Here is a 10,625-nt window from a genome sequence, read left to right on the forward strand (position 1 = left end):
GAGAATAGCCAAAACTTAAGCAAATTTAAAGATTTTTTCTTTCCAATCTATAAATTTGGTTCTCTTCAAATTTTGTGTACTTGTTGTCAATCAATAGATTGAAAATGTGAAATTTTTGAATTGAAATTAATGGTTAAATTAGTAATTATTGAGGTTTTAAATCTGCTATATAGTTTATTGAACATTTAATTAGAATTTGGTAGGATTTTGTAAGATTTTATTAGGATTTAATTAGAATTTTGTAGAATTTGATTATGATTCAATCAGGGTTTATTTAGGATTTCTTTGGAATTGGTTAGGGTTTGGTTATGATTTCTTTTGTTTTTTTTACAAAGGTCAATTGAATATTGTACTGCGTTCATCATACTTCACACTTCTCTTACAAAAAAAAAATAAACACAAACAATGAAAAGAACAAATATTCAATTGTCACCAACAAAACACAGAATATGACAAGAATATAAATAAATAAATAAATAAATAATATATATTTGTGGAAGCAAGCAAGAAGTCAAATTTCAAAATTCTATTAATGCTTATGTATTTGTATCTAAAATGATGATAACATAGCTGTATACATGCATTATTTCGTAATAGAAATTCAAGCATGATAGTGTGCATGAAAATACACAAGGACAGATATTCCAGTGTATATTCTTTATGTGTTTCAGATTGTCCAAATTCGCTTTGAAGGCGAAGCTTGGCCTGATGAAAATGTGTCGGTGATGGCATTCGACACGAAAGTGTCTCCGCACTTCAGTTGCGATTCTATTCTTGGTGACTTGAGCACAACGTAAGCCAATGCATTCGTGGCGTTTCCTCCAAGTTTTTGACCACAGCCTGCTCCGTTTAATGGGTACTTTGTTCAATTCCGTCTGGGAATAGCGACTTCGGTGAGCTTGTACAATTCAAATTCAAGGTTCTAGTGCTTGATTTGAGCTCGTGGACGTTCGGTAACCGTCTACAGAAGCTGTGTGGAGAGAGGAGTACTGAGCATTACGGCAGTTGAAGTGCGAGGTCAAGTGTGCTCCGAGGTCACTAGTCGTGTTGGAGAGTAAGTTTTGTTCATATTGTGAAGAGTTGGATCCGTTCGCCATGGAGGAAAACAAAGAAGACGGAGATGATAGTAAGCGCAAGGGTTTGCGGCTCACGCTGGTGCGCAATGCTCGTCACACGGATTCATGCCTCGTGCTGCTGAAAGGTGATGATGAGAGTGGAAACCTCTTGAAGCAGATAAGACAGGCCGCGGCCAACAAAATGCGAATTCGCCCTTTCAAAGTAATTTGCTCACACTTCAACGTACAATCAAATTGAATGCAGCAGGGGGGCGTATTTAGGGTTTGAAGGCGATATGATTTGAAGAGTGTATTCGCATCTTACTGAAAAATATGCTTCTGCAGGTGAGGATTTTTGACAAAAGCGGCAAAGAGCTTTTAACTGAAGAAGATGCAAGCACTAGCGTTGTAAATCGTGCTACCCTCTTTGTTTCGTCGGGAGAGCCTTGCGTTATCAAAAACGCGCCCGCCACAGGTCTCCCTCTCCTTTCCCTCTGAATTGTCTTACTTCCCAAATATCCTGCATTTTGTGACTCAGGCCCACACCAATGTGAACATGATGTGTGTCATTCATTCCAAATCATGCAGCGTGATTGCGCTTTGATCTCAAGGAGAGTATGACCCTGTAATTCGCATGGGAGGCTGAAATTGTTGTCTTGAGCTAGTTATCTCAACAGAACTGAAACCAGCACGATAAATAATGCAGGTACCAGGAAAACGGCCGACGCCAAATTGGTCGTCATTGCGAATGAGAGCCTCGTCGATGCTACCGCTATTGAACAACTGAATTATGTGGCAAATTTGCCTGGCGTTGTCCTGGCTGTTGGCCTTCCTGACCTTCATGCTGGTGCTTCATGCCCCATTGGTGCAACAATTGCTACAAATGGCCTGATATACCCTTCCTTGGTAGGATCTGACATTGGATGCGGTATGCTCTTGGTTGAGACATCCCTGACTTCGTCGTCTGCTTGCAAGCCGAGGACACTAGATCGGTGGGCTGAGTGTATACAGCTTGAGGAACCATGGGATGGTGATTACTCTTGTAAGTTGGCCCTTGATGCTTTTTTAACAACACTCTCCGCCCCTACAATTATGTTATCGCTTGATTTCCAATTGCGAGATACTTTTTTCCACAATTCTTGATATTGCTGTTGATGCTTCCTCTAATGTATCGGTAATGTGTAGTGATGCTGGAAAGGGCTGGAGTCGAGCCTACTCAATTTGACCGTGAGAGTCTTGGGACAGTGGGTCGCGGTAACCATTTCGCCGAGTTGCAGGTATATCTACTTTGAGTACAGTTGTTCAGTTAGCCAGTTTAGTTGTGAAAGACACTAGTACATAGAGTTATATATATATGGATGTTATTTGAGGAGCTAAATATAGATTTCCTGACTTCAAGAATGTCTATACTTACAGAAGTGAAATTTGCGGCGCACTCCAGTTCTGAAAGTTCTTTCTTACTTGACCAGCTTCTACGATAAATTTTCTTTGACTAGGTCGTGGAGCGAATAGAAAATGAAGAAGCAGCAGCAACTTTTGGCTTGACAGAAAAGAAGGTGTACATTTGCGTGCACTCAGGATCACGTGGATATGGTGAATCGATTCTAAGCATGTATTCGAAGCAACATGGTGGTGCCGGCACAGATCTGGTAATATAGAAATCCCCACCCCCCCCCCCCCCCCTTATTTTTATTTATTTATTTATTTTTCTTTTCCTATGAGGTGCACGCTGAAACACTCCAATCACATACGGTCATCTAAATTCCTTACTGGATTGCTATTCCTACTTTTGACCCAAGTGTTGTGACTCAAAACACCTTGCAGGAAACTGAAGAAGCACAGAGCTACTTGCAAGCTCACGACAACGCTTGCAAATGGGCAAAGATCAACCGCCGCATTATCGCCACGAGGCTCGTCGATCAGTTGAACGGAGAGTGTACTCGGTTCCTCCTGGACATTACGCACAACAACGTCGTCAAAACCTCCGAGGTCAGGCTCGTTCCTACCTCGAGTAATCTCTCATCTTTCTAATCCCACTAAGATACTCCCATACACCACAATCCTACTTCCTCCAAAGCTCTCACCTGCAATCACTGGATGCAGGATCAAAACCTCACGGACGCGGGAGTGAGCGAGCCAGTAGAGGGCGAGATCTACCTCCACCGGAAAGGAGCTGCCCCAACCGACCAAGGTGCAGTGATGATTCCCGGTTCACGAGGAGCGTTGAGCTACCTCGTTCTTCCCAACGCTCCGAAGCAAGCAGCGAGAAGCGGGTGGTCGCTAGCGCATGGAGCAGGCCGTCGTTTGGCACGCAACGCAGCTCGAGTGGGGGGTAAAGCTCAATACCCGGATGCGAAACAGCTGCTGGTAACAGAGCTGCAGTCGCGCGTGGTGTGCGACGACAAGGGATTGCTGTACGAGGAGCGACCCGAGGCATACAAGGACGCGGCGTGCGTCGTTGCCGACCTCGTGGGCGATGGCTTGTGCCGCCTGGTGGCTGTGATGAAGCCCATTCTGACGTACAAAATGCGAGAAATCTTCGACCACAGGAAGTAGCAAACCTAGCAAAGATCGCTAATCCCTTATCTCATTTGACTAATGTGAACAGGTAGAGTGGTTTGTTTTTATGGCCACATGTCAAGAATCATAAATCACTATGCCTACAAATATCCTACTAAGCAAAACAAAATTTTAAAAGGTTATTTTGTTTTTCAAGTGCCTCCACATTTATATAGATTAAGGACTTCTTTGATCTTTGTCTTTATATCAAGATCTGTTTTTATTTTATTAATAAGTTTCAAATCTGAATCTAATTATGCTCTTTCATTATGTCCTACTACATTCCATTTTTCTAGTTATAATCATTCCATTTCTCTAGTTATAATCATGCTAGATTGTTTCTTGTTGTTAAGGTATACACCATAGCTATATGACATAGGATATGATTATATGATGTATTTGAAGGCTAATTTCTACTTATATTTATTTTGATTTGATGACATAATTGTTGCATGTCATGAAATAAATTTGTTTATGATAAATCTGTTTATGATGTTTAGTGATTTTTATTTATGTTAAAAATTGTTATACAGTTTTACTAAATAATATGCCTAAATGGTATAAAATAATAATATATTAGTAAAGCCTATTAATATATATATATATATGTATATTGATTCTTGTATTTTGTATAGGCTTTATATTAATTATTAGTGATTTGATAATATACTTTTATTGATTCAATTTTTTAATGTAATAGTATTGTAACAAATTCTAAAGTTTTTTTCTTTAATTTCTTATTATAAGTGTAATATTATGTGGTCTTTAACTATTTGTAGTTTCTACATAATACTTTATTTTAATGTTAGAAGTTTATATTTTTGTTGAAGATTAAATTTTAAAAAAATTACAAATCATTGTTTTTAAGAATATATTGATTATTTTTTAGATGTGTTACTGTCACAGACATACTCATGTAAGCTAGTAATTACTTATACAAATGGGTAGAAGTAAGTAAAAGTAGGTAAAAATAAGTTAATTCTATAGTATTTAATATGGAAGCTTCCTAGAAGCTTTATAGACATTGTTTTGACTTCATAGGTGTCTTTAATTGACTTTTTGGATTAGAAACGTGGTCAACAAGTTGGCCATGTGCCACACATGTTGTTAGCTTGAAGATCAACCTAACTATGTGGCCCACACATAGAAAAACTTGCCTTGTAAGTCAAGGCATGTGTCTTACAAAGTCAACACATATTGGAGGTCCTATAGAATGTCACCACGTAGCCCCTAGTTAGATAGTATATATAGAGACAAGAGTGAAGCCTTCTTCACTCTTGTCAACTCCTTTCTTGCTTCTAGTCTAGTTTCAAGGGTCTCTAGTTTTCTTGTCTTTTGGCAATAGCCATTCTAATTTCTCTTTCAATATACATATTTATTTATTTATATTTTATTACCTTTCTTTGAGTGAAGGCTCACTTGTCAGGATTGTTTTTTCATCGAGTTCTTGTCCTTGACAAATTGACAAGAGTACACCTACAATATCAGAGCTTTGTCTAATCTTGATTAAGAGTGGATTACTCCTTTTTCTTGATAAGATATAAGCATATTAGGAGTTGGAGATTACCTTCTTCTAAACTGATATTGTTCTTAGTATTTTCTTTGTTCTCAAGTCCTCTCTTCTATTTGTCTTGAGCGATATTAGATATCTTCTCTTTTCTAAGTGTTATCATAGCAGAACTTGTTGAAATGAAGAATGCAATGGCACAAATGCAAGAACAATTGAGGGAGTTAATGCTTGCAATGCATCAACTCAATTTACCACCACAAGGAGCAACAAGATTGGCAGGAAGTGAAGATATAGAAATGGTTGGAATTGCTTCAACATCTGCACCAAACCATGTCCTTTATCCTATGGTGGAATGTCCTTCCAATGTTAGAGAACCAATAATTGCCCTATCCGAGAAGTTTGATGGCACCAGATCCAAGTTTCGAGGATTTATCAATCAAGTACAATTTGTGATTGAACTTCAATCCCAAAGCTATCCAACTCCAAGATCACAAGTTAGATTCATTGGTACACTTCTTTCAGATTCAGCACTATCGTGGTTTTCATCTTTTCTTGAATGACGAGATCCAATATTGGATAATCTAGAGGCTTTTCTAGCAGAGTTTCGATCCATGTATGGAGAACATGATGCAATTCGTGTTGCAACCAATAAGAACCGTATTTCACGACAAGAAAATCGATCAGTAACGTTGTATGCTTCACAATTTTGACAACTTGTACTTGATATCAAGTGGGATAATGCTGCACTTATTAGCCAATTTCTCTATGGATTACAATATGAGGTAAAAAAATTAATGTTCAACTTACCTAATCTTCAAACATTGAGTCAAGCAATTGACTTTGCTGTGAAGTGCGACAATCACCTTTTTGAATTTCGATATGAGAATCGTACATGTGGACCTCAACGTTACTATAATTCAATGGCAACACCAACATCTCTTCAACACATACATTCGGGAGTAGAGGATATGCAAATTGATGCAGTACGTTTCAAACCTCTTACTAAGCAACAAAAGACTCGTCGTCGTCAAGAAGGATTATGTTTATATTGTGGAGAACCAAAGCACACTGCTCAACATTGTCCAAAGAAATGATGCAATCACAAAATGAGGAGTATGGCTGTAAAAGAAGACAATATGTCCAAAAACAAGTTTGTCCAACTACAATAGGAACCGTGCGGTTGGAACCTTGCACAACATCTAGTAAAGGTCCTATTTTCTCCTCAGAGCCCTCTTCTTGTTTTATATTAAATACTATTTTAGGACCTAAACATTACAAAGTCTCTGCCTTGTTAGATTCGAGAGCCTCAGTGTATTTTTTAGATGAAGAATTTACTAAAAGACATAGCATATCTTTAGTAAAGAAAACTAAACCTGTTCATATAGAAGTCATAGATGGTCGTCCATTGTCTTCTGGAGATATTACTCATGAAATCCTTCCTATAGAAGTAATAATCAATAGTCATAATAGTTTTGTAGTATTTAATATCATTAGATCTCCCTCTAATCCAATCATTTTAGGTTTATCGTGGTTAGAAAAATATAACCCTCAAATAGATTAGATTTCCTGAACTCTTACTTTCTCTAAAAGTATAACTAACAGTATAGTTAATCAAGTAGAGAGTTATAAGTCCAGTTCAATTAAACTCGTATTTATAGGTGCAAAGCTTTCTTGCATGCTGCTATGAAAGAATCACCATATATTATTTATGCCACACTTGTTCCTACTGATGAAAAGACTTCAAGTGACATTCCAAGCCAATATCAAGAATTTCATGATGTATTCAAAAAAAAGAATACGGATACACTCCCGGAACATCATCCCTATGATTGTTCAATTGACCTTCAAGAAAGAGCACAACCTCCATTCGGACCAATCTACGGTTTATCACAAAATGAGTTGACTGAATTCAAGGAGTATATTGAAGAAAATCTAGCCAAGAATTTCATACGCCATTCTAAATCTCTGGCAAGAGCTCCAATTCTATTTGTGAAGAAAAAGATAGATCATTGCGGATGTGTGTTGATTATCAAGGACTCAACAAGATTACCATCAAGAATAGGTATCCACTATCTTTAATATCTGGACTTCTTGATCAGCTGAATGAAGCTAAAATCTATACAAAAATAGATCTTCAGGGAACATACAATCTAGTACGCATCAAAGAAAGAGATGAATGGAAGACTGCGATTCGAACCAGGTATGCACATTTTGAATACAATGTCATGCCTTTTGGACTTATAAATGTATCAACAGCTTTTCAACATCTAATGAATGATGTTTTTCGAGAATTTTTGGACGATTTTCTAGTCTGTTATCTAGACAATATCTTGATCTATTCTAAGAATCCAAAAGAACATGAACTTCATGTTCGTCGTGTGTTACAAAAATTAAGAGATGTAGGACTCTATCCCAAGATAGAAAAGTGTCTATTCTATACTAGTCAAATCAATTTCTTAGATTACATCATTTCAAATGATGGACTTATGATGGATCCTAAGAAAGTTTAAACTATTATAGATTGAAAGATCTCAAAAATGGTAAGAAATGTCCAATTTTTTTGGAGATTTGCCAACTACTATCGGATCTTCATCAAAGACTTCTCTCGAGTTGCAGCTCTACTTACACATTTGACTTGTAAAGACAAATTCCAATGGAATCAAGAAGCAGAAGTTGCTTTTGAATCTTTGAAGACAACATTTGTTTTTGCACCAATCTTGTATCCTGTTGATTTTTTCAAAGCATTCTTTATAAAAACAGATGCATCAGACTTTGCTCTGGGTGCGGTTTTATTAGAAATGGGAATAGATGACAAACTTCATCCAGTAGCCTTTCATTCAAGAAAATTCTCAGCAACAGAGATCAATTATGAGATCCACGACAAAAAACTTCTTACAATTATGGATTCTTTTTAAGAATGGCATCATTATCTAGAAGGCGCTTCCAGTCCAGTCATCGTGTATACGGATCACAAGAACCTCGAATATTGTATGTCAGCATGCGTATTAAATCGTAGTCAAGCTTGTTGGAGCATGTCTTTATCAAGAATCGAGTTCATCATCACTTATCGGCCACGAAAACAAGGTTTGTCCGATGCCTTGTCTAGAGGTTCTTATCTTGCTCCAAAAGAAGGAGATACAGCTTTTGAGCAATAAAGAACCGTTCTCTTGAAGCCAAAGCAATTTCATCTTTAGGCAATAAAATCAACATTGACTGTTGATTTAACTTTTCTTAAGCAAGTCCAATTAAGTATGTCTTCAGATCCTCTTGTTCATGATATCAAGAATAATTCTTGTAAATCTCATGATCCATCTAAATTTAAATTCAAGAATAATCTACTCTATTTTGAAGAACGCCTATATGTTCCAGAAGGAAAAGCACGTTTACGTGTTCTTCAAGTTCGGTACGACTTCCCAGCAGTAGGACATTTTGGATATAATAAGACTTTGGAGCTGATATCTAGGGATTTTTGGTAGCCTCAAATGTGGAAGGCAGTCAAAGATTTTGTATAATCATGTGATGTTTGCTCAAGATCAAAAACTCCTCGTCATCTACCTTTTGGACTTCTTCAGCCATTACCCATTCCAAAACAACCATGGTCTTCTGTTTCTATGGACTTCATCACGAATCTTCCAATCTCAGATTCTTATGATTCTATATTCGTAATAGTAGATCGTTTTACCAAAATGGCACATTTTGTACCATGTACAAAATCTATCATAGGTGAAGAAACAGCTAAGCTCTTTCTTGAAAATATCTATCGCTATCATGGATTATCCAAGGATATTATATCAGATAGGAGAACTCAATTTATATCAAGATTTTGGCGGACTCTTTTCAAGATTCTAAAAGTGGATATAAAACTAGCTTTGGCATTCCATCCTCAAAGTGATGGAAAAACGGAGCGTGTTAATCAAGTTTTGGAGCAATATTTAAGATGTACCATTAACTACCAACAAGATGATTGGACAACTCTTTTGTCATTGGCAGAGTTTGCTTACAATAACGCTGTATATTCTTCTACAAAACAAACACCTTTCTTTGCTAATTATGATTATCATCCATGACTTGATACTTTTGACTTTTTAAAAGTTGATAATCTTGCTACGAAAGATTTGGCGATTCATTTATCAGAGCTACATGCAACGATGAAGGCGCAATTAAAAGAGGCTCAAAAACAACAAAAAATCAATGCAGATGTCTATCAAAAGGAACAACCACCATTCCTCTCGGATGATAAGGTATGGCTACTTCGTCGCAATATCAAGACCACTCGTCCTTGTGACAAGTTGGACTATCGAAGGCTAGGACTATTTTCTATTTCTGCACAAATCAATCCAGTTGCATATCGTTTACATCTACCAGAGTCAATGAAAATCCATCCAGTATTCCACGTGTCTCTTCTTGAACCATACAAGACAGTGGACATACCAAGAAGACAACAAGCTCCACCTCCTCCTATAGAAGTAGACAATAATGAAGAGTTTGAAGCAGAAGAAGTCTTAGATTTAAGGCGGCTCCAAAATAAATTGGAATATCTTGTCCATTGGTACAGATATGGTATTAGTGAATGCACATGGAAGCCAATAAAGAATCTTGCAAATGCAATAAAGGCGGTGGAGGCTTTTCATCAACGACAGCCATCAAAATCAAGATGAAAACTTTCTTTATAAAAGAAACAACATCTAGGCAAGATAACATTCTACTTTCAATCCTTGTTTGTAGCTTCTTTGTAGTTGTGACGTTCAGGACATGGAGAACCAACAACCAGTGGATTCGACTCAAGAGCCTTCATTTGCTGACCTGTCGGATGAGATATTACGATTGTCACAACCTTCAAGACGACACAATCGAGATGAAGATCTTCAAGAATGACATGTTCTTCCTCAAATGGATGGCGAGATACAATGCGTTTGGTATCACGATTTGGAAAGGGACTTTCAATATTTGGTGATTTTGCTAGAGGTAGGAACAACTTCTAATGGTGTTCCAAATATTCTATTCGAATGAAGTTATGAAGGCCTCAACAATGATCAAATAACTGAGTGGTCTTCTCACCCTGATATGGGACACTACCGATGGTTGAGAGGCCCTATCAATCATCTTCGAAGAGAACAAAGATCAGAGTATGTGGCAAATACAATTTGTCGCATCATAGATTTCTTCAATATATGATGACCGCTCCTTGTGGAACTCGTCCCTAGAAGAGGGGAAAATATCACGGACATACTCATGTAAGCTAGTAATTATATATACAAATAGGTAGAAGTAAGTAAAAGTAGGTAAAAGTAAGTCAATTCTATAGTATTTAATATGGAAGCTTTCTCGAAGCTTCATAGACGTTGCTTTGACTTCATAGGTGTCTTTAATTGACTTTTTGGATTAGAAATGTTGTCAACAAGTTGGCCGTATGCCACACATGTTATTAGCTTGAAGATTAAGCTAACTATGTGTCAAGGACAAGAACTCGATGAAAAAACAATTCAGACAAGTGAGCCTTC

At 37.3% G+C, this 10,625-nt stretch overlaps 1 protein-coding gene across 1 annotated transcript; it reads left to right on the plus strand.

The window, feature by feature from the left end:
* The first annotated feature begins 769 nt into the window (after positions 1 to 769).
* On the plus strand, positions 770 to 3,879 carry LOC112279343 (uncharacterized). Its single transcript, XM_024513701.3, has 7 exons — positions 770 to 1,278; positions 1,401 to 1,530; positions 1,762 to 2,097; positions 2,241 to 2,332; positions 2,552 to 2,704; positions 2,880 to 3,044; positions 3,159 to 3,879. The coding sequence occupies exons 1-7, from the start codon at positions 1,096 to 1,098 to the stop codon at positions 3,609 to 3,611; spliced, it is 1,512 nt and encodes a 503-aa protein (XP_024369469.1). The 5' UTR covers positions 770 to 1,095; the 3' UTR covers positions 3,612 to 3,879.
* Positions 3,880 to 10,625: the final 6,746 nt, after the last annotated feature.

This window comes from Physcomitrium patens, chromosome 3 (genome assembly GCF_059467195.1).
Source record: "Physcomitrium patens ecotype Gransden chromosome 3, ASM5946719v1, whole genome shotgun sequence".
In the NCBI taxonomy this organism is placed as follows: domain Eukaryota; kingdom Viridiplantae; phylum Streptophyta; class Bryopsida; order Funariales; family Funariaceae; genus Physcomitrium; species Physcomitrium patens.

Excerpts from the sequence above, each read along its gene's own strand:
- LOC112279343 (XM_024513701.3), top strand. The coding sequence starts at position 1,096 with ATGGAGGAAAACAAAGAAGACGGAGATGATAGTAAGCGCAAGGGTTTG. Across the intron at positions 1,531-1,761 it reads CAAAAACGCGCCCGCCACAG|GTACCAGGAAAACGGCCGAC; the intron begins GTCTCCCTCTCC and ends TAAATAATGCAG. Across the intron at positions 2,098-2,240 it reads ATGGGATGGTGATTACTCTT|TGATGCTGGAAAGGGCTGGA; the intron begins GTAAGTTGGCCC and ends GGTAATGTGTAG.